The sequence below is a fragment of the Pinus tabuliformis genome, chromosome 2_2, assembly GCF_031772625.1.
Source record: "Pinus tabuliformis cultivar Carrire ecotype Pingquan chromosome 2_2, CPIR1, whole genome shotgun sequence".
Lineage (NCBI taxonomy): Eukaryota > Viridiplantae > Streptophyta > Pinopsida > Pinales > Pinaceae > Pinus > Pinus tabuliformis.
In genome coordinates this window covers 427,341,005-427,367,175 of record NC_142300.1, presented here as the reverse complement: position 1 = coordinate 427,367,175, position 26,171 = coordinate 427,341,005, and the positions used below count along the sequence as shown (strand labels likewise).

The 26,171-nt window shown below is 31.4% G+C and overlaps 1 protein-coding gene across 1 annotated transcript; it reads right to left on the bottom strand.

Moving 5' to 3' along the window:
• Positions 1-2,581: 2,581 nt before the first annotated feature.
• LOC149193081 (uncharacterized) lies at positions 2,582-7,994 on the bottom strand. Its single transcript, XM_089406533.1, has 3 exons — positions 7,846-7,994; positions 3,866-3,872; positions 2,582-3,100 (listed from the first exon to the last, which is right to left on the bottom strand). Exons 1-3 carry the CDS (start codon positions 7,992-7,994, stop codon positions 2,792-2,794), a joined length of 465 nt encoding a protein of 154 aa, XP_089262659.1. The 3' UTR covers positions 2,582-2,791.
• Between the last annotated feature and the right edge of the window lie 18,177 nt (positions 7,995-26,171).

The window sequence follows — 26,171 nt, the reverse complement described above, 5'->3', positions numbered from 1 at the left end:
ATTGATGGGACATTTACCACAAGTTTGTTAAGAATTATGGTGAAATAACATCACCTCCTAAATCATTCTTAAAAAGGAATAATTTTCTTTGAACTCTTGTTCTGGCCACACTTTAGAAAATTATTTTTTGTGGAGTGTGATGCATCAAGCCATGGAATTGATGCAATTTTAAAGTGAGAAGCAAGACCCCTTTCCTTGAAAAAACAAAATTAAAGGGAAGATGGAAGCCATTAGAAAATGGTGGAATTAGTGAATGAAAGATCTATCCATATATTCAAAAAAATACTGTAAAAACACTTAGAAAATGATGATTAAAAGTGGCTATTAGAAGAAATTTGATAATATGAGAGAGACAGTTTCCTATGAAGAGAATGGAAAGTAAACTAGAATGAGAAGGTTCCCATGCAAAATCAGAAAGTGGGCATAATGTCAATAAACTTAAGTAAAATTATCAATAGAGATGTATATTCAAGGGGAGTAAGCCATTAGAAACATGTTTAACATATATGCAACTTGGATCTCAAATGAGTAGAACACTCATAATTGTGATGGAAAGATTCTTACATTGTATTCAAAATGGGAATTAGGAATGAATATTGTAGGTATTTACTGGGGTTTTTCTAAAATGTTTTAGACTATAAATTCTTGACATAAGAAGACACACTCATTTTAAAAGAAATATATATGAGAAAATTCTACAAGAAAATTAGAAATTTAAGTACTTTTTATACTTTTGAAGTTATTTATACCAATGGATAGCAAAGATTAGAATTTCCAATTGAAATCCTGTCAGTTTAACTAAATAGGTAAAATAATACCCATGATATTAGTCAACATGGGGATCATAATTAAGATAAACTATAAAAATTAAACAATTCACATGGTTGTTGAAAAAGAGAATTGTTTTTCCTAGAATCTTCAAGTAACAATAAATAAGGGTTGTAAGCAATTTATTAAAATTATCTAATAGAAACCCATAATAATACTATAAATATTTTAAAACAATTTTCTTTATAATTTTGGTAAAAAAATATCATTTAAATTAACTTAATTTTTATGAATATTTTTAAATATAATGTTAATAAAAAATAATTTTAATTTTAAATTTAAATATTTAATTATAAAAATTGAAAAATCTAATTTTTAGAAATGAAATATTTAATAAAAGGTTTTCAAAAATTCATTTGAAAATAAGTACACGTAAACAAAAAAAATCCTAAATTTAAAATATAATTTATTCAAAATTTGAAAGATGTAGATTAATCTTTTTAAAATAATTCTAAAAAAAACTATTTTTTAAAAATAAAATTAAAGTAATTGGTTAGATCATGTAAAATATATTTTAATCATTTAAATAATAATATTATTTAAAAATAAATGATTGAATAAAATAATTATAATTTTTTTTGCTTAATATTAATTTTTGAATAATATAATTTAATATCATCATCATTATTATTTAAATCACTGGAAAAATCCAACCATATTAGAAATGTTAAAATATTATCTAAAAAATCATATATATATATAAAATTATGATACTAAAAAGTCAATTATTTAATAATTTACCCTATGACTAATATAATTATATAAAATAGAAACATAATTTCTTTTAATTAAAACGCATTCCTAAAAAATTTAGTTATGATACGGAGAAACTAATTATTTCTTAACTGCTAAAAGGTATGATTGGATATAATTATTGGTCTTTTATAAGTAATGTACGTATATGATTGGTAGTTAAATTTTATTTACATCTAAATTATAGATATTGAATTGATTATTTGTCTTAAAATGCATATAAAAAAACAAAAAAAATTGTTAATTAAAACAATTTACATAAAATTTTGGTAGCGATTCAATTAGTTAATCTAAAAAATTGAAAGATTCAAATCTCTGCTATAACCCGCCCCCCGGCCTAATGGAAAGAGAACGTAAACTTACCGATAATTACCTGTCAAGCGTCCTAAAAGAAGTCAAGCGTCGTAAAAGAAAGAGGACATAGACTTACTGATAGTTACCTGTCGAGCAGTCTACTAGGTTCTTTGGGTGAAAGGAAAAAAAAACAAACCATTCACATAATGACCAATACAGGTTTCAGTTGTTAATGATACACAGGTTTGAGTTTTTCCCCAAAGTACAGGTTTGAGTGGTTTATGAAGTGGGAATGATTATTTATATGTATCCATAAATACTAATAATAATAGGGCGATGGATTTTAATTTATTAGATAAGAACAGTAAAATACATTTACAGTATAGTATAGTATCATAAAGCAACTTGAAAACATATATAACGTATTTATAAGGTTTAATAACGAAAATATATAACAAATTTATAACGTATATGGACGATTTAAAAAAACTCAGAAGTTGGATTTTCTTTTGACACTGCAGACACACCGACACAGTACTCGGAGAAACCTGCAGGCTAAGAAGAAACAGTTACAAGTTGACTGTTATTAGCGAAAAAAATGTCCCATTACAAGGCGGGAAAGATGTCCTATTATCAGATACTGTGCATCACCAAACAAGAGTGTGATGGACACCAAAATTTCCTAGAATATCAAGTTAATGTCCCCGATATAATCACATCATTTCAACCATCCAATATAATTAAATCATGGCTGCGAATATCCCTGGTTGGAAGTACCACCGGGATCTGAGTTTTCTTCACACCGGGAGAGTCACAAGCCTTGTGAAATTCGCCGAACCGTTCCCTTTCTCTACCAGTCGCAGAAGATCAAGTGAAATACAATGGTTGTGTTTTAGACAGAAGTGTTGACTTTCTGCTAGCAAGAGCGCTTCAGTGTTGAAGCTACAGAACGAGCCCACAGCTTGAGATGTTCTTTCATATCCATATCTGCTGTATTTGGGTTTGGCAGTTCCCAGTTTTCCAAAGGCGATTCTTGAAACCCTAAATTCTTGGTGCAATTTTCATGGTCGGATAATCGCTTCAATCCAGGAAGAAGACTCAGTAGTCGCGGGGTGAATTGGTCCTTTCTGAACTCGAAGCCAAGCTCCATAAGACCTTTTAGCTCTTGCAATTCTAAATCGACTCTACTTTTGGGGCCTCCTTTTCTCTCCTTCCGCGTCAGCCGCTTGCGACCAGGGATCAAAATTGAACACGTCAGCGCCCTTCAAAGGGTCTCTGGCAAGTCAGAGAAGTAAGAAGAAAATTTTACCAGTCAAAAAAAATTTAAAAATTGATTTTTGTCATTTAAAAAAAAAATTGGAATAATATCTTAAAATTTTTTAAGAAGTGCTGTCAAATTCTCAATTTTTTTTTAAATTTCACTTTTCCTGAAATTAGAATTTTAAGAATGAAAAAATTAGAATTTTAGGAATGTTGAATTTGTAAATTTCTTTTCATGTTAAAACTTAAGTCCCATTTTAAAAACTCCCATTTGAAAAACAACAGTTTCCTTTTGAGTTGTTTTTTCTAATTGTGCATATGATGCAAGTTCTTATTACGCCGTATTCCCTCTGAAATCAACTCCCCTCTCTGCTTACCTGTCATCGTGTAAGCCACACGATTATATGTTAGACGATTGCAACAATTTCAGCCGTTGATCGTTGATTCAAAAGGGTTGCCCAAATGGTTTGGGAGTTTCATTTGGCAGATCGAATAGTTTCATCAGGGCAGCTGAACCGGGCTCTCTAGTGCTACATGCGTCCCACTAACCCTATTGGCGGGCTTTTCTTGTACTGTCTGTGGGTGGAGTTGATTGATCCCAAGGTTGTACTGAGCAGGCAGCACATTCTCACAAATCCCACATTCTCACAAATCCCGGTGTTCTCAAATCCATCGTTGAGAAAGCGGACATGAGAGAAAGCGATACCGTCCTGGAAATCAGCCCGGGTACTGGAAATCTAACCCTAGAGTTGCTGCAGGCCGCCCACAGAGTCATCGCAGTCGAGATCGATCCCTAGATGATCGAAGTAGTTCACAAACGCATAAAGGGGACCGAAATGGCTCAGAGATTGGAGGTGAGTTCCAATTTCCTTTGCATCTTGTTTTTACATTCATTCACCTTATTTACCTCATTAACAATATGTCAATTCCACATGGATTGTGACTCTTCATGCCCACCCCAAGTTTCAAATCCTCAGAGACATGTTTTCCCTTCATGAGTTGTTGCTTCTATGCACCTGTGTAAGCAGCGGCTCAGGCTCCGGCTCCATGTGGATGGGGCAAGGTGTAGGTCTTCTGCCACAATCACTGAGACATATGTTTTCGAATATCTGTTGTCAGCCTGCTATAGTTCGTTGTGATATTCACATAATGGAAATGGGCATGCTTTCTGCATGACCTGACTTCAGTTCATCGTGATAATCCCATAATGGAGAAGGGTGCGCTTGCTGCATTTGTAAACTGGAAACATCAACCAAAAAAAAATCCTACATTGACAACAATACTGAAGAAGGTTTATTTGTGAAATACCACATACATTAAAACTTTTTCAAATCTTTGCCAATCTGAAAACTGGGTTTAGGGTGAATTTCTCATGCCTATGCGATGAAAACTGGCTATGGGGTGAAGTCCTCATGCTTATGTGATAACAGCCTTCTTTTCTTCAGTTACTACCTTTCTCCAATCTAATGATGCTTAGAAGTCCCTGTGTGCTTTGGGAAGCCATAATCTTGTAACGTACTGCACTTTCTGTCTGGCAATGAAAAATGCCAATTTTGGCAATAAAACACTTCTTTTTGCAAATTTGATGTTGCAGATGGATTCCCTACCCCCTTATGTCCAACTGGGCACCTCAGTATTAAATTTATGCAATTCAAACCTGTAATTCCAAGATTCTGGCAAAATTTCTGCCAGATTTACAAGGAAAATGCACTGGAAAGAGATTCTGTTTACTGCAAGGTTAGCCTAAGCTATGTGCTTTGCAGGTTCCCTTGTGATGTCTTCGTAATTGTCTCTTGCAATTCCTTTTTTGTTCCTTGTGATTGATGTCTTTGGTGATACCTTATTAATTTTTGGGATTACGATAAATCAAAGTTGCTCTTCTCTAATATGACTATCTCCTTTTTCTTTTCTGTTATGGACAGTTGGTGCGAGGGGACATACTACGAACAGACTTGCCAACTTTTGACATATGTGTAGCCAATATACCTTACCAGATATCATCTCCGCTCATCTTCAAGCTTTTGTCCACCATGCCCAAGTTTCGAAGTACCACCCTCATGCTTCAGAAGGAATTTGGCCACCGCCTCGTGGCAAAGCCTGGTGACTCCCTTTTCAATTGCCTGGCTGTCAATGTGGATCTTCTGGCCAGTACCAAGCTCCTTATGGATGTGAGCAAGAGGCATTTTACACCATGCCCTAAAGTGGATTCCTCTGTTGTGAGAATCGAACCAAGGGCATGGCCTCCTCCAGTCGACTTGAGTGAATGGAATAGATTCACTCTAATGTGTTTCACCAGAAAGAATAAGACTCTCGGTGCAATCTTCCTGTTCATCAATTTTAATCTTGAAGGCATATATCCCTGCTATTGTTTATTTGCTCCCCAAGATTATCTTCTTTAAAGGCATTTAGAGCATGGATGGCAGCAATTTCTCAACAAACAGTATAGGTACATTTGCATTGTATGAGCAAATGGAGGAATTTTTCCTTTTTAGTTAAAAGGATGAATCATCTTCGGTTTTTCTTTGCAAGCAATACTTTAAGCAGACAGGCGTTTCAATATGAATTAGTTATGTTTTTTCGATCTCTTCATATTTATTTTCTTCAACATGTTTGAAACCTTTTCTTCTGGGAACTATTGTTTTTGCAAATATTTTACCTTGAATCAATTCGTCTCAGCATGCATTCAAGTTAGTTAGAATGGAATCACATAGGTTTCAGCAGTTTAGCCTAGTCGGTTGTCTCATTAGTCAGGACTTATGAGATGTATGTTAAAAGACTGAAACCTACTTATGTTAAGGTGAATTTGTGCTGAAAACAGTTTTCAATACTCACGGATCAGACCTTGATCCGAAGAAACTTGTGGGTTAATGGAAACTCATGATCACAGATATAACTGAAAAAGGGAAAAGGAAACCCTCCTATTGAATGATTTCCTCTGCGAAGTTTTTCTCAAGCTCTTGTCAAATACAAGGCAAACTCTTACATTCCAGCTTAACAGAGTTCTTCGCAGAACTGAGGTTTTAAACATTTTGTTCATAACTGACAGGAAAAATATCTTGAAGATGGATCACTTTCAGCTGCATAAATTTTTTAGTGTCTTGTACTCTAAAGTTGGAGTACGAGGGAAAATATTCTTTGCTCATTAAATAAAGCCTCATCTGTGACTCCGTCGGTAACAACCACTCTTTAGAAGGTAGGCCCCGATATAAATACCAACATTTTGAAAGAGAGTCTAAAATCCTGAAAGGCTCTAAAGGATCATAGTGTACAACGGTGACTTCTCCACAAAGATTAGTCTTGCACATTACACAAGACTTGATCGAAGGATTTTCTGCGTAATGAAAAAGGCAATATGGGAGATTCCAATCACGTTCCAAGGCATTTTTTAAAATGTGGATGTGACAAAAGGTTGTTGTGGAACGTGCTGTTTGTATATTTTAACACACTAACACTTTACAACAATGAACCAACAATATTCATGATGAAAATAGCAATAGGGAAGATTTATCTGCATAATGAAAAAGACAATATGGGAGATTCCAATCATGTTCCAAGGCATTTTTTAAAATGTGGACGTAACAAAAGGTTGTTGTGGAAGGTGTTGTTTGTATATGGGAAATTTCTTGATCATTGTGTATAATCCTAATGTTGATAGATATGTCTACTAAGTGGTTCCAGTTAATGGGGCATTGATTTGAGTGGTCAATATATTTTTATTATTTATCAAAGTAATCTTGTGTTGTATTTGTGTTCTTCAATTTATGCCTTACGGCGTTTCCTTTGCAACATCTGATGCAAATGCTAGTTAATTATTATGTCACAATTACCTTTTGATACCATTACATTTGGCAGTTGTTCCCATTTCAAAAACAACAGTTTCTTTTCGAGTTGTTTTTTTTAATTGTGCATATGATAGAAGTTCTTATTAATTATTATGTCACAACTACCCCTTGATACCATTACATTTGGTAGTTTCAATTGAGAGCGACTAGATGTCAATATGGGCCATGTATTAGGTCTGTAATTTCATTAGGTTGTGCTTGAAGGTTGCCTAAAGCAAGGTTTGATGACGATTTAAGTTGGAGAGGAGCATAGATTCATCATTCAGCAAACGACTTTCAAGCAAGGTTTAAGCACGATTTATGCTTGGAGAGGAGCGCATTCAACAAGCTTCCTAACATACTGGATTTGATTTGTTTGCGGATTCCCAATTCCTGGTATGTTTTCATATTAAAAAAGGAGATACCAAAAACATATACACATTTGTACATTCGTTTGTTGAATCCTAAACCTGTTTAGAATTTTACTAAATTTTTTCATTCATGCAATAAACTTAAATTTGATTGAGCTACTTGTATATTGGCTTGAACGTTTTGGTCACAAAAATTTCCTACAAAATTAATCCTTATCTAAACTGGAGTAGGAATATAGGTCTCCTTTTTATCCATTAATGGTAAATGCATTCGATATATTAGTTGTGGCTCATATCAGACCTGCCTTATATACAACATCCATGGGGTTGTTGTTCCACCATTTTCCTGTGGGGTTGTTGTTCCACCATTTTCCTGTGAAAAAATAAAAAGAAATTTGAAAATAATTTACTGTTGTCAATTGAATTGCTCTTTTTTTTTATGCTTTTCATTATAGAAGTGCGACCTGAATATGTGCCCTTCTAAATGAAATTAAGACCTGCCCTTCAAATTTGATCACTGCTTGCGACTCGAAACAGTCTCTAACTTTGGCAGAGAGTTTGGTCGAGGCATGTGGAGGCACAGGTGTTCAGCTGAGGACTTTCCTCGTCTTCTCTCAAGAAGCGAAGCAGGGCGCTGCCCTGTAATCTGAAATGCTGAATCGCTCATGGTAGGATTTGATAACTCGGATGAAACGAGAGGAGCGTCGCGGTTCTTCCCAGACCAAACATAAAACTTTTATAAGGAGTGGATACACGTGGGCCAATGCCTACCATATCAACCAGAAGCGTCAACTAAATTATGCAGAAGTAATGTGAAAAGAGGACGTCCGTTGTCGTGCTACGAGTTAATCTTGTGGTTAACGTGGAGTTTAGGTGGATTTCATAATTCAGGAGTTTCTAATCTTTCGTTTGGTCGGTCACCTGACAGACTATTTGCTGGAGCCCAGTCCCGTACGGTTTTACTGTTAAATTGATTTTATGTGTAAAACATTCATAAACTGTTATTAATATTGGTGGAGTTATAGTTTTATTAATGGATAGAGTAATATATTTTAATAATTGGATTTAGCTAAATATCAAATCCAATGAGTGATATATATTCTTTCTATGTATTAATTGAATTATAGCTGAATTATAGCTCTATAAATATTAGTTGTCTTGATAATTTTAAGAAAAAAAACATCTAAGATATAAATTTGGTGGGTATTCTTATTCGTCAAATTATATAATTTTTTTTCCAAAATTACTATGTTATATATATATATAGGTTCTTGATAACTTTGAACCAGAAAAACATCGAAAATATAAATTTAGTGAGTATTCTTATTGGTCAAATTACATAGTTTTTTCCAAAATTACTATGTTTAATATATATAATTTATGTGTTTTGCTAGTGAATATTAAAATATTTTTTTCTTACATATCAATTGTGTTGTTAAAATATATTATACTTTTAATTTTACAATAAATACTATTCAACAAAATAGAATTATAAAAAAAATATAATATTTATATAAGATTTAATATATGTAATAATGTGTAGGTTCATTACAAAATTAGTATAAAAAAACTAAAATTTTATATCATCTTTGTTTAAAGATTTTACAAATCATGTTAGTTAAATCTATTAATTATAATGTATTTTGAAAATGAACAATCAATCTTAATTTTGCACATGATGAATCATTTGGAAAGAAGATTTTATAGATAATAAAATAAGATTGAACCTATACAAGACATGTATTTTGAAAAAATCATATGTTTTCAATAAGTAAAGAGGGTAGTGTCCCATAAGTCCCCACAAGACCTAAACCTACTTGCATTCTAATCCACATATAAATGCATTGAATGCTCACAACCATGGAAACCAAACAATTGATACTTCAATATCCAACCATGAAATAGATCTTTTTTTAAATCAAACTATAAAAGCATCTATTTTATAAAACCAAGATCTATCAACAACATGATAATACTAAAGAAACTACATAGAAACTCTCAATATCAAATAGAAAATAACTATTTCACCAAGGCAAACAAGAAAATTTAATTCTATTATTTTTATAGGCACCTACAATACCCTTCATTTTGATTGCTCTATCCTCTAAATTAATGTTTTATATAATGTACCAATGGCTCAAGGGTGTGGGCATGCCACATGAGTCTCAATCTTTAAGCTTTAATATATTAGGCTTTAGGCTTAAGTGTGCACATTGTATGATTGCTTAATGTAGGCAAATAAAGAGATTGAATTTTCGTAATACATTCAAAAATCCATTGTGAGCAAGTCTATACTTATTTTGGAGTCTCAACTTTAGGGGGGACATTCTATAGTTGAATTATTTTATTTTATTTTTTTCAATTTTATTTGGAATTGGTTATATCTAAAATATTATCTCTGTGTGTGTGACAATTTAAATATATAATCTTACATGAATTATAAGTAAAAACAACGCTTATATTACACTATTAAATTTCATGGATATTTGTGGGTATTTTCCTTATTTTACTTACTAACCATTTTAAGATCGGCACATTTTGCTTGATTTTTATAAAGGTCAATTTGATAAATGATTGAAAAGGTTCTCTAAATAGTTAGGGAGAATTTTTTAACTCATCAAATTGGCAATTCTATATATATAGAGAGAGAAAGAACAATCAATTTGATAAATAAGTTAAAAAGTTCTAAATTTATATTAAATAACCTTTTAAATCACTTAACAAATCCATGGTTGTAAAAATTAAGTAAAATATACAGATTTTAAAATAGTTAGTAGAATAAGGAAAATACAGACAAATATCACAAATTTTCTTTTATTAATATTTTGTATAAATTGATAAATTTAAATTATTAAATTTATATTGATTAAATTACCAATAATCTTTTTATACATTCAAAAATATATTTTAACTATAAATATTAATGAAAATATTTTTCTTGAAATATATTTTAATTAAAATATTAATGAAAAATATGTATCTTATTATTTCAAATTGCAAAGAAAACCCACACATAAAATAGTTAAATTTTAGTTAAAATAATTCACAAAATGAAAATGAGTCACGCCTAGTCCAGATAAATGTTCTCTTTAAATCCTAATCAAATTCCAAACCAATAAAAACCATTTTCACGCCTAATCCAGATAAATGTTCTCTTTAAATCTTAGTCAAATTCCAAAGCAATAAAAACCAAAAACATAAAACAAATTAATGTTCAGGAAATTAATGGAAGAAATGTTCTATTTCAGTCCATTAAACTCTGAAGGGAAGGCGCGAGCAATTTTTTGCAAAATTTTCACGTAGGTCAACTGGCTTTAAGCCAATGTAGATGGCCAAGATTTCTACGCTGATATCCGAATCATCACAAAATCGATGAGAGAATATTCAAGTCAATGGAAGAAGTTTTGGGGCTTCTACATGATCCCGTTCAAAAAGTGTAGACATCATCAAAATTGACCTATGTTCGATGGGATAACGGTGCAAAATATCTGCATGCAACTACAATGGTGTATGCACAGTAAAATTATAACCGCTGAATCATCCAAATCTTATCCTAGAACCTTGAACGTCGGTTATAGAGGTAGCTTTATTGTATTGTTTCTTGGTCCTCCATTAGCGGACCCCTTGATTGTTATGGTCAATATGACCGAGGATCCCGATAACTGCGGAATCTTCCCAACCTTATCCTACAACCTTACACATCAATTTATAGAAATAGGTTTACCGTATTGTTTCTTGATCCTCCATTAGCGGACTCCTTAATTAATATGACCGAGGATGGCAATTAATTAATAGAAAAGGGAGTACAATGTCTGAAATGATTACGTCGAATCTTCTTTCACCTACCATATAAAAGACTCTCCAACGTTTCCGTGTGGACATACTAATAAATTTATCGCCTTCGTGTCTATCAAAACTTACGGCAGCCTCTGTAATCCGTGGGTCCAATTCCCTGTAATTGGTTGCCCTTCGCGGTTTTATTAAGTACTATTTCTTGTTCATGGTTGACAATTTCATTTCCACGGATAGCGAGATTGGTGGTAAAATTTGAGATTTTACAATGTTAAGGAGATCTGTACAACCCTACATATGTTATACAACTGTCAAACAGTGCTTACTAACGTTGCTTAACATTTCAAGATTTAAATATTTGGTAACCTGAGATTGTAATTTTTTATTATTTACATTGTAATTTTTAATGTATTAGTGAATTAAATATTATGAACCATATTTAAAATATTTAAATTGTGAAGACTTTTTTCAATTTTGATTTGAATTCAATAAAAATCATCAAAACACTCACATCATGTAGACCCAACAAATTAAAACTACAAGTTTCTCAGAAATATTTACTAGATATGAAAAAGATCAACAAAAATGTTTATCCAAAAAGACCTAAAAAGTAATATAATGGTTTCATTACACTGATGTTTTGTAGATTAATGGTTTCATTACACTAACGTTTTATAGATTATATATTTTATAATGATGCGTATAAGCCTTAATTTAAATTGTATGCTCAATGGCTAAAGGTTTGATCTATATATTACTTTAGGTTTTAAGACAAACGTTTTATATATATATTTTACAATGATGTCCATGAGAATTTATTCAAATCCTATGCATAATGGCTCATTAAAGTTTAATCCATATACCTTATGTTAAAACTTTAGATCACATATTCTTCGAATTGTTTGCAATTATCTTCTAAATTTATATCACATCATATCAGAATGGAATAAAATTTCCTGGTGATTTTTCCAAAGCATTTTATGTTAATTTTCTAATAAAATATTTTAGGGTACACACTAGTCATGCAGAGATCAAACATGAGCCATGTATACATAACAAAATACTAAGCAATATTTTGTAACATAATTATATTTAAAAGATTATGTTGAATGTAGATTCAAATAAACTAGATTAAGTTTATAGACAAATAATATCAATATGAATATTCATAAATAAGAGCGGGTAAAAAAATTAGATATATAGATAAAAAATGAGAGATTATTATTATATTGTATCATTATTCTACATTGATTTATATTAGTAATAAATATATTACAAAATCCTAAAAAATAAAAAAAATTGAATAAAATATAATAATTATGAAAATTTCTAATAAAATAAATAAAAAAACTTTTAAATTTATAAAAAATAATTAAAAATATATAATTCATAATAAAATAAAATACACCAAAATCTATACTTTAACATGAGTACAAAATAACACAGTAACTCTACAATTTATTTACCTTGACCTTCTTTCACATTCAACCTGATATTTAAATACAAAATAACACAATAACTCTACAATTTATTTACCTTGACCTTCCTTCACATTCAAATAACATAGTAACTCTACAATTTATTTACCTTGACCTTCCTTCACATTCAACCTGATATTTAAATATGATCACCGCAAATGCAAATACCACTTTCAACACGAATTATGACATAGACTTTGAAACTTCGAGCTCTAAAAGCAAGATGCGTACACGAAAAAGGTGTAATTTAACCTCAATATTTTATGACTTGATTGTAATATTAATGTGGAAGTATATTTTGTGATTTGATTGTAACATTAAGGTAGAAGAATGATATGTTTATCTCTAATAAATTGTAACGTATTCTCTGCAAATTAATTCTTAGAGGAAGAGAAGATCACATTCACAATCATTAAAAATTTGTGGATGAACATACCAATAAAAAATCATAACAAATGGTACGACGAAAAATCAAATCCAGCAAAAAAATAAAGTAAATTAAATTCGTGAGAGAAATATGTAATAAGTTATGGCTTTTCAAGTACCAGGTGAGCACATTAAGCAATAAAAATTAAATCAAACACATTAGCATTAAAGTATCTTATAAAAATAAATAAATTTTACAAAATCTTTGAAAATGGCCAAACATTAGATATTAATAGTTTACATCATTATATTCAAAACATTAGATGTTGAAATAGTTTACATCATTATATTTTTAATGAAGATAAAATTTTAGTTAGTAAATTTTCTTGCGATTCTTATAAAGCCGTTAAGATTAAATCCATAATTTTTGGAGGAACACAAACATGAAAAAAGTATTTAGGATTCTATCAAGAATAAGAGTATGTAAATTTTGTATGACCTTGATAAATAATCGTCAAACAACTTAGACATAGATCCATGCATCAATGTTATGCATGATCAACATGATAAACCTGAGACATCGATAATCACAATAAGACAAGTCATATGTTCCTAATGCATTCCTAGAATTGCATCTCTTGCCTAATATTTGGCAACTTGTCACACACTCTTCATTATCAATGTATATGGAATATATCACTAATCAACATGTGTACACTTCATCTAAATTCTGTGTCCATCAGTATCATCAACACGGTCTTATGGTTTATAAGGTAAACACACCTAACAAGCCTCATGATTAACATTGATCAGATATATGTCAAAGCATATAACAATCATTGGGTTCCATTCAAATCCTAAATTTTGTTAGTTCCTTTTTTAACATGGAAATCATTGAATTAGTGAAGAGATTCCCACTTTTTGTTGTATAAAATGTAATGCCATATCATTATACATAAGGATCTTGATGAACTGTAACAAATGATGTCCCACACTACCTTTAAAATTCTATAGCTCATCTACATCTATTCCATTGATCATGATTTATATGTTATCACATCTTAAAATACAATGATATCCTATATTTATTTAATCTACACATGTCACATATTTTAGTTATAGAAATAGAAATGTAAAATTGACCTAACCCTTATTCTTGTGTTGGTTGCATTCCTTTGGTTCTTTTCTCCTTTTTTCTCCCTTATATCATGTTTATCTATTGTAACCCTTAATATAACTTAGTTATTGATATACATAACTAACATAGATTGGATCACTATAGTACTCTTCATCTACTTGGACATTTCCTTAGTTGAAAAAATTGAAGGAATTAGCTTGCAAGTTCATTTTAATGATAGGTCCCATTTTTTATGATAGGTCCCACTCAGACTGACGCTCAAGTCCCTTCAGAATTTGCTAATCAGAGTGAGCATCAATCTAAATTTTTTGAATGTTATAAATTTCCTCTTTATAGTAGGACCTTGAGAAATTGATATACACTCAATTATCTTTCTAATAATGGATGAAAAACATACTTTATATATTGCGACCTAGGTCCATTGTATATTGTTTGTGGCTATGATAATTTGACATGGATATATACTATGTAATTTGTTTATAGGCATGATTTCCACTTTTACTACTTACTTGGTGGATGTACAATTTACTTTATTTGGTTTCCATGATTTTCTATATCTAAGCATTGGTATGCACACCTTAGGAAATGAGTTGTCTTGACTTGGTTTTTTCTACATGTATTGTTTTGGATTTTTGTTTGGTGAACTCTTTCTAGGCCCACTTAGCAACGCCCTCCTAATTAATTATAATTCATTTTGGCCATTAGATACCCTTACAACCTCACATATATTAGAGAATCTATCATAGAATCTTTTTTCGCACTCATTACAAGATGTATGATTTATATTTATAAAATCATTCTCTTACATTTTTTGGATATTATTCCTCTAAATAACTATTGAAAAAACAAAATTTTAGTTTGCATATGAAACTTTATTTAGGAATAACTCACATATATGTGACCATTACTCACAAAAAGTACATATATACATTAGTCTACTTCATGAAACTAGTGTATGCCTTCAATTTGCATTAAGAAAATTTAAGTGCTTAATAATGATGCATTTATGGGTAGGGTCTATGGATTATACAAAGATTTTACCTCTTGGATCTTGTATCCATCAAGCCAGAATACCTTCAATGTGTATTTGATGATGCCCTAAGTGGAGGAAACAAGAGAGTACCTTTACGTTGGAAGATTACTTTCTTGTCAACATCTACAATCCCCTAAGATTTTAAGCATCCTTCAATTTAAGACACCCTTGTTTCCTTTTCTTTCCATTATTCTTCTAGCATTAGAAAGAGACTCCTTATATTTCACTTTGTTTTTCCTAAAGAGGATGATATCGTAGAGGAGAAATTTAGTTTCCCAGCGTAGAGGGATCACCAGGATGGTTTTAGGTAGTTCCTATAAGCAAGGATTATATGTATGATGGCCTTGCATTATTGTTAATTCTATTAATAAAAAAACACATTTCAATCTATATCAATTCAATTCCTTTCTAATATATATTATTATGATGAGTTATTTTATCTATTTGTATCATGATGGGAACTAAAGTTTGCTTTGAATATGCTAAAATCATGTGTTCTTGTTTCATTTTGAGTTTATGTTATCACAAAGGTTATTGGAGTAAGGACATCTAGCTATTGAATCTACTTCAAACTTTTTTTTCCAAGTGATCAAACCCTTAAAAATAAATGATAAAAATCTATTCTTTGTAATCTCATTGAAGTGAGTGTTTCTTCCCTTACTCTGTTATTGTTTGTAACCATGATCATAAGAATCAATTTAGGTGAACAATCTTAGATCCTCCCCCACTGAACATGTCATATCAACATATCTTAACCAACATGTCTAAGTGCTCCAAGCTTCCTCTTTTTGAATTCTCAAAAATTAACATCATAATACCGTAGTGCATATTTCCCTTGCCAATTATTCTCTAATTCAAGTTTTTTTCCCATTGGAAAAAGTGGTTATACTTCAACTTTTACCAAAATAGTAGCTATGATGAATAATTATTTCTTCTAATTCTAAATTTTCATACTTGCAATCAACATGAGGGATTTACATGATGCAACTCCAGTAGGATCACCTTCATCATTATTATGAGCATTTTTTTGATTGATCGAGATAATTATATGGTCAACTCTCATGTGGTCTATATCTCGAATCAATAAGTGGCATTGCTAATATTGTCCAATAGCTTGAATGATTATTTTTAGTTACATGAACTACTTGCTACTCAAATGAAGTAAGATCAAGTTGTCAACTTGGAATTTTTCCTCTCTCCTATGATGATATATACAAAAATTTGTCACTTCTATTGTGGTTTTCAACTGAATAAGAGCCATATCCAACTAATTTTTCCATCATTTCATGAATCACAACATTGATGTGTTGTTCCCTCAATAGATTTGGATAGCTATGTATAGTGCCAATGGTTGCTACCCATTTTCAACTCAAATGGACTGCATCCCATTACAAAACTCTTCTAAAATATGCTACATCCAAAAAATATGATCAATTAGATTAGTTTTATGCTCAAGATGCCTTAATATTACAAGCTGCAATTGATACATTCTAGTCTCCCATCAACCTGTGTATGATAGCTGAAATTCATTGAAAGGATGGTTCAAACAATATTAATCAAATATACCTAAAAGAATCCCAAGAAACTTATGTAACTATATAACACAATGCTTAATATAATATCCCAATACTCCATAACATTCTTAAAGAACAACTTTGCAACTTCCTCCATTTCATGAAACAATTATTTTGGAAACTATATAACATACATTGAAAATGGCCAACCAACACATAATCCCATTATACCTTTTTTTGACAAAAATTTTGTGTGATAAATTTCATAGAAACACTTTCCTAATGTTTCTCTAGCATTGGCAAAAGTTGTAGCAGACCAAATTATATCCTAGTTTATGTATTGTATTGGTGGCACACAAGATGACTCTAGACATCTTTTTCCATGTATTTCCTCATATGTTCCCAATAGTAACCACTTTCTAACAACATCATTTCCTTTAATTTTCTTGGGTGGCTAGCACTAGGTTAATCATGGGACTTACTTAAGAGTTCCTTACAAATGTTACGTCAAAAAGGAACATAGATATGACCAACAGAATACAAAATCCAATTTCTGATTCAAAATTTCCATAGTTTTATTTCCTTTACATGCTTCATGAAGTTCAAAACTATTGGATCGTTGTTCAATTCCTCTTTGATATTGCATTTCAAGCATGTAAAATCATGCATTCGTCTACCCATGGGCACTGGCAACTTGTCCTCATACAAGGTTGCGATTTGTGTCTTCATACTTAATGCATATTCTATTATGTTCAACTTTCTTGGTTAGTATACAATGTTCATGTAAATCTCAATTAATAAATATTTCCACCTTTCTTGGTTAGGTGGCAACCATAGTTGGGTGGAAAAGTAAATTGTTTCCACACTATATGTGTTCACAAAAAATAGTTTTCCTAGAAAACAATGCGTCCATGCTTTCTAGAAATATACAAATAAAATCATTTATTTCATCTCTTATGGGTCATTGAAGGACATTTCAATGTATAAACTACTCCAATGGAACATTTTAAGTGCCCATCTATATTTGAAAAGACTATTTAAAGTATATCAATCTTAACATATGTGTTGATATCTGCAATCAAATGAGAGAAAATCTGCAATTCTTGAAAATCATCTTCAAGATTCTTTTCCTGGTTAGAAAAATCACCATCTTCTTCATCTTCAATATTCTCTATAATTGATGGATGCCGATCAACATGCCATGCTCGATATCAAAAATTCCTCCAAATTTCAATAATAATTTCAGCTGAAAGGCTAATTTCTGCAGGAATGTCACGAAATGGCTTGTACAATAGCAATTATGTCCAACAAAAGGTTTCAAATTCCTCTGAAGCCTCACCAAGAATAGAATAAAATCGTGGCTAAACCCAAACAATGGCATGAACATCTCTAGGCTTCCATGGATCTTGTTTACGCTTTCTATCAAATGTCCAAGATCTTGCTGTTTCTATCAAGGATAGATGTTGAAGGAAAAAAGGTCTCTTCTGATAATGTTGAACAAAAGTATTCTCAGATGAACATTGCAAGCCATCCCTTGATATTTTCCTAAAATCCTTTCTTCCAACATTTAAGGAAACAAATTTTCTACTACAAACAACAAGAGGTAGCTTAAGCAACATATGGCATGTTTCTTATGCTCCAATATCATGGTCAACAATCGTTTCTAGAAGAAACTTTCTATACGCACGTAAAGCATGATCCTCAGAGCCAATAGAATTTGAAATTATAGTTAACATATGATGATAACTTTCAGACCTTTTCTTTGCTTTCGATGCATACTTAGTAATGTATTTCAACATAGCAAAGTGAGAAAGCACTGGATGGCAATCAACATTTGCACGCCACATTGTTAGAAGGTCAATGTTATGTACATTAAGCCTGTCATCATTTCTTGTTGGCTCATATTTTTTTCTTCCTTGATCATCTATGAACAATCTTGATTCATCACAAAGATCCCATGGATAATTGTACCGACATGCTAGAATAGTGCCCTTTTTTCACAAACAAGAATCCATAGTACACTTTGTGTGCCTTTGGACACGGTTTAACAATTCTTCGTAATCATTATGAGGATTAGAAGAGAAAATCTGACCAGTATTAAGTAGGCAAGGGTCATCATTGAGGCTTTGTGGAACCATTATGTTGCGACGATGTATGTCACATGGATTCCATGCAGTTACATTTGTCAAAGAATATCTTTGCAAGTTGTACATCAGAACTATTTTACCAATCAAGTATTTCCATGTGAGGAGCACCTTCTAACCATAGGAAACCATGGATATGTGCTGAACCTCTATGTTGCCACTCATATCTGACATAAATGAAGATATAGTTACTACAAGCAATATAAATAGAATCATAATAAAATTTGAAAAAGTATAGAAAAAAATTGGACACAAACCTGTACCAAAAGTCTTTAGCTTTAAGATATTTTTGGATAACTTCCTTTCGAAAAATATTGAATCTGTGGTGCATAAATGTCGCAACAATATTAGGGTGCTTGATAACATTCTCAATTTTCATACGATGCTCATTTGAAGAACGAGAATGTGAATGTATGGGCATGAGGTTATGCAACTCTAGCCACCTTGTGTCAGCCGCACTCAAAGTAAAAAATAAATATGGACATCCTAACTGAGTAATCATGTCCGTTAATTCAGATTGACACTTAGTCCAGTATGCCCTTGTACCTCTGAGAGAAGAACCAAACTGCATAAGATGCTCAGCCAACTTATTATTTGGTAAATCAGATAGTTGGTGACGCAACTCCTCAACTGTTGTAGGTGAGTTATCATGTAAATGTTTCTTTGCAAAAATTGCAGCAGTTGCTTGGCTCTGATGCCACATTATCATGTTTAATAGGTAATATCGAAAGCGAGGATGGCTTCCAAATCTCTGATCATAGTATCTAAGAAGATGCAATGCATACTCATGAAGTTCAACACTACAAATACGTGGTTGCAACCAATCAGCATCACTAGTGGGGAACAATGTTGGGAATGCCATATCTAATAACCCCTCTAGATTATATTCATTCATTGGAGAGGTTCCAATACTAGGCCAATCCATGTCTTGAACATGTGAAGAATCAACATTATCAAGAAATGCTCTAATTTATCCCACCTCTCTTGATTCATTTGGTAGGCGAGCAACAAAGGAAGAAGGATGAGAGGGAAAATGCTTAGCATGAAACTCTTCATTATTAGTTTCATTGATCTCAGATTCTTCAATATCACAATCGACAAATTTAAGCCTGGAGGAGATATCTGTTGATCGTTCGGTCAAAGCATTCACTGAATCATAATCAATTACAACTTCTCGATAATATTGATCATGTTGGATTTTGAAAGGCAATGCACCCATCACTCGAGATATTTTGACATAACATTCATAATATTTAGACTGAGCGCCATGTCTCCTCACAATTAGAAAGTCAATATCTTCAACATGTCGGGGAAGGCTTTGTACAATTGTAGAAATATCTTGAGGAAAGCTAATTGTATGACCACTATACTTATACTTCCCACTTCGAGCATGTGTCACTTGCAAAACAGGATTCACACGTGCTATTAGCATTTCTTCAACTTGAGTAAGAACTCTTAAAATATGAGGTTGCTCACCAGGATCCATGTTATTATATCAACAAAAATGATGGGCTCCTCTTTCACTCTTACATCGTCTGCAAAAAGGTCCTTCAGAATGTCTCACAACAAGGATTCTGGGATATGATTCTTGGCAAATGTAGCACATTTGGACAACTGAAAAGCTATCTATCTTTGCTTGAAACCTTTTATGCACTGCAATCATGTTTTCATCAAAATGAATAGGATCTCTACTCACCGAACCATGTTGAAAACCATTTGGATGAGTAAAATATCTTCTAACATTTACTTCATCTTCAAGAACATGAGATTCCCTTCGCAAATTTGAAGCATGTGGAATGGATCTATGAGAATGTCTTTCTAAATTTATGGTGTGCATTTCACGAACCTGAGAGGATGTAAAGGTCTCTTTGTCATAAAAGACTTTAAAATTTAATTTCCAGCTAATTATAAATGAAGAAAATGCAAAAGAATCAAATGCATTCAAAATTTACATTTGTGTCTTCCTGTGGATGAGGGTTATGACATGGTTTCTCTTGGATTCTAAGATCATTGGATGGAAAATTTTTGGATGTAGTTTCTTTGCCTCTATTCAAATGAGTCGTTTCCTGTTTCAAAAAAATAAAATACGTTATAAAACTAAATGTCCAAAAAAGAAAGATTCAAAAATTGAAAATAAATCAAGTACATTGAAAATCTACATTAGTTTTACAATTTGATGTTTTGGATTCCAATTCTCCAACCTAATGAGATGAGATCATGATTTCTCCATGAAAGGTCACAAAACACAATTTCTAGGCAACTGCGAATGAAAAAATGAGAAAAATATCAAATGCACTCAACATTTACATTTGTTTGGCGATGTGGATGAACGCTATGAGATGGTTCCTCTTCACTTCTAACATCAGTAGATGGAACATATACGAAGTTAATTTGTATGCCTCTATTGAAATGATTTGTGTCCTGTTCAAAGAGAATAAAATACACCATAAAATTCAATGTCTAAGAAATTAGAAATTTAAAAAATGAAAAGCAAATAAAAAACATTGAAAGTTTACATTAGTTTGGCAATTTGATCATCGAGGAGAATGCACAGGAATATTATGACATGCTTCATCTTCACTTCTCAGATTAGTAGATGGAACACTTTGGGAGTTAATTTCTAGACCTCTTTTAAAACAAGTTTTATCCTATACGAAGAGAATAAAATAACATAAGTTTAGTAAACAAAACTTTGTAAATATAGGAATGTAGTAGAACAACCACTATTGCAGCGAAAATCAAAATATAATTGTGTTAACTCCATTGTACCATGCAAAATGCTATCACGGATGATAGATTCTTTTGGTGGGACCACATTACTTTGAGAAGCGGTATTTGAAGGTATTTTTTTTCGAGCAACTAGATCCAAATTATAAAACAAATGGCCAATTAAGCTATCATCCAAATCATCACACAAAATGTCATCATTACCTCCACCATGGATGTTTTGCAACCTTTGGCCATCAAAACATGCAATTGGACACACAGACGGGTTAGGGTGGACATTTGCATCCACAATATCAATATGACGTTCTTCCTGATTGCAAGATGTTTCCCTAATGTTATGAACATTTTTAGAAGAGCATTGAACAACAAGTTTATGCTGAGGAGGAGCATATCCTGATAATCAAATATCAACAGGAAATGTTCTTTCCATTATATCGTCCATAGTATGATACTTACGAGGAATTATAGAATCATTTTGAAGAGTGGCTTCACTCATTTTTATGTTATATGTAGCTCTCCTACGCTCATTTATGGCATCCTTATTTTGTTGATATTGTAAACGACGACTTTCATTAGACCTCTCACGTGATTGTGGTGACAAATTTCTTTTTCTTGTACGCTTGCTTGTGCCTTCAGATGACATGTCTACAATGAATAATAAAATATTCATTATGGAATCATAAACATGGAACATAAAAAGTGTATATGTTATTTTTTTCCAACCATATATACTTATCAAAATGTATAAGGATTTTTCCAAATGGTTAAAAACAAAAACGTAAAAATTTCAAAATGGAAAAAAAAAGAAATGAATTCTTCCAAATGGCTTAAACAAAAAAGTCTAAATTTCCATGTATCATATTATAATCAAAATGAAACCCATACTATTGGGACACAATAATCTAAAAATTTGGAACTATATATACTATCAACATATAAATATAAATATAAATATTAAAATGAACATAAACATATAACATTGGCTGAGAATCAATGACAAAAACCGATACAAATAATATGTATAACATAAATCATAGAAATTATAATTATACAAACAAAGAAAAATGCATAACATCGAGAATCATTTACAGTAAATAAGAAAACTTTAGGGGAAACAATATTAAATATTTTACATCACAAAGATCGATACAAACATAATTTTAAAGTATTACCATAAAGACACATAGTATGTATAGAGGCAAAAATGGAAATATTTTCCACAACCATAGAGAGTATATAAAATGGAAATATTTATAGGAACTCCTAAGAATACTAATATCCTAAGAATCCATCACCATATCCAATGGTGGAATCTCATCAACATAATCCATACGGGCAATAATTGTAAAAACATCTCCATACTCAATCAAATCAATGTAATCCTCCAGTGTTGGGTACCAAAACCGAGACATTGCTCATTAGTTGAATTATCAATATCTATTGGAAAACACATTCAAGTTACCATGTCATATAATAGGAAAGGAACTTCACTGCAGTTCCACATAAGAAACAGACCATGGACTGTTTGGAACCAAAGATAGCCCGGACATTTGCTATTTATATCTACAGAAATTTCTTCCAACAACTTCCATCTGAAACCCCAATCATCTTCAAAGTAGTCAATTCTTTGTTCAACACACGGTTGACCAAATTGGAAATGATATAATTCTTCAATTGACCATACCGAAGTGGAGCCATCATTGACAAGGCATATCACCTGATTCATGTATACTGCTAACGACACACAACGTATGTCACTGATTGGAAAAAATGAAAGACCCCACTCATTTCTTATTACGTCAAACTAGTAGATTGTATACCCGTACCGAGGATAATCTTCATACTCCTTATCGAGATATAGCCAAAACAATTTAGTTTTATAAAACATTACATTCTTAGGGGGTGAAGTGCCACCAAATGGAACAACAGCCCTTTGCCATACCCTATCAAGACTACTACAAACATAAAATTTAGACTACATTCTGTCATAGATATGTTTTAGAACAACCCAACCATATTTTCTATTGCTTACATTTTCCAATAATGAAAAGAATCCCGAGTCTCCAATTCGTATTGGCCCTATGTTTTTAAATGCCTTTGTAAATGGATTCGTTACAAAATAGTTGTGCGTTTAGGAGCATTCTGTTGGTAAGGATAAAACCACCATTGGTCCAACAATACACTCTACTCTGTAACTTGAATCTATGAATCCCAAATGAAATTGATATATGTGGCCATTCTGATTAAGGTATTGAGCAACAAAACAATTGTCTTCACTATTGAGGAAAGGAACGAGAAATCCAAATTCGTTTGTAAAGTCATTATTGCAATGTAAAAAGAAAGAAGGGTTTTGCAAAGCATTCTTCCATTTTTTACAAATAGTGCCAAACTTTATCACAACCTATAAAGGGAGCCACAGGAATACAAGTTCAAGAACTTCGAATGGAATATAACTCCAAATATCTGGATCCATGATGAAACAGTGAAATCACCTAACAGTAAAGAAAAAATGCATTTGATATCATCAAAACAATTTAATGTTGAATAAAATTAAAAGTAACATAAATACATAATTTACCATACACAATTTTCCATTTTGTTAAGGATAAGAAATGTTAATGGTTGTGTAAGAGTGAAATTTGAACCAATAAAAAATAGTTGGTGAACAACTTGGTTTTTTTCTAGATTCATGATCGCATGGCTACTTGTTTTGTATAGTAGTGAATTTATTTTAGCTATATGTTATAATTATGTATGTAATGTGAATGACCTAAATAATTTATGGTTGGAATTTGACAAAAAAAAATATCAAATTAAAATTACATTACTAAATTTCTAAAACAACATATTAGTATATATTAATTCTTTTCATATTTAAAATTAATCTAAAATCATTTTACTTATTTATTAATAAAACAATAGATTGTTAATATGATAAGATAATCATGGTAATCAACTGCATTAATATCACAACCTCAACATTCCAATGGACTACATTAATATATACATGATTATGATTATGTGGTATATGGAGGTTAAATTAATAAATATTAGGAAATTTAAATAATAAAAAATGTGATATGTTTTATGTTTGTGATATTTTTCAACATAATTATATATATTTATAATTTTTTTTAATTATTTGAATTTATTTATTAAAATACTATTTCTTACTTAATAATGTAGTTTTTAACGATACACTAATCATAATAGTTATAATTTAAATGTTTTTAACAATTAAGAAAATGTGTTTTCTAAAACAATTAATTCTATATGTATCCATTATTTTAAAAAAATAACGATATATACCTTGATCTCAATGGGTTGTCTAGCAAGTAGATGTTAACGAATTTTTCTTTGGAACTAAGTACATTTTACTTGTGATTCCAAACAATCTTTACTCAAATTTACTTGTAATTTTTATTTTATTTTTTGAATCAAATTTACTTGTAATTCAAAAGAATTGTCGCCAAATTAAAAACAATAGAAAATCTAGAAACACATGAATTTAAACATGAATTAAGTAAGGTGTTTAAAGTTTCTTTGAAAAAAAAATTAAAAAGATTTGTTTAAGGGATTACGAATCATTATGAATCCAAAAATATCATTATTCTCTTATATAATTATATTATTCTATTTTTTTTTTAAAGAAAATGTTTAAACCATTCTCAAAACAATGGTGCCACATAGTTAATTTATATATTATTTCATTTCATGCTTTGTATTAGAAAAACACAGAGTTAATCGAAATCGTGGCCTTTTCTATAAATGTCATTGTTTGTTGCCAATTTAAATCCCAGCCGTTGGATCACCGATGTCAGATTGGTGAAGTTTATTTACATGGTTTTAGTCCTGCGGGCGAAAATCCAAGTTACACTAACAATTAGCACAAACACTTAGCGGATCTAAAATCCGGATTTGAAATGTTATACACGGAACTTTTGTAACTTGTCGGGTTCGTGAACCATTACCTATCGCATCGCAAGTTTGTTTAAGAGGAAGACAGACCTCAAGTCTTCATGAGTTGCGATTAGCGACTGCCGACATATCGCATTGGAACATTTTAGTTCGGGGGATAAGGCCTTAAGCCAGGGAGAAGCAGCGAGTGTTGATAAGCGATCGACGTGATAAATCACATCAAGACTTTAACAAAGGGAAGCTCCAGATCAAGACCCTTGCGACTTGTGATGATGTGATTTAATCTAGACTGTTGGTTCAGTTAGATCATGATCTCTGGTGAATCGCGAAACTAAATAAACTTATTCATAAAGTATTATGAATATAAAGACAATATTGATATGAAAAAAACACTCAAAACAAACTACAAAATTACATTTGATAAACCATCTCTACCTAATCTTATGCTATTGATTTAAGTAGATCAAGTGCAACTTCCACACACATTTTGTTTTTAAATATGAACAATGGATTTCATAAATCTATATATTATTTCATTTTCATGTTTCGTAATAGAAAAACACAGAGTTAATCGACATTGTGCCCTTTTCTATAAACGTCATTGTTTGTTGCCAATTTAAATCCCATCCATTGGATCACTGACATCGGATTGGTGAAGTTTATTTACATGGTTTTGGTCCTGCAGTTGGAATATCCAAGTTACACTAACAATTAGTGCAAACACTTAGCAGATT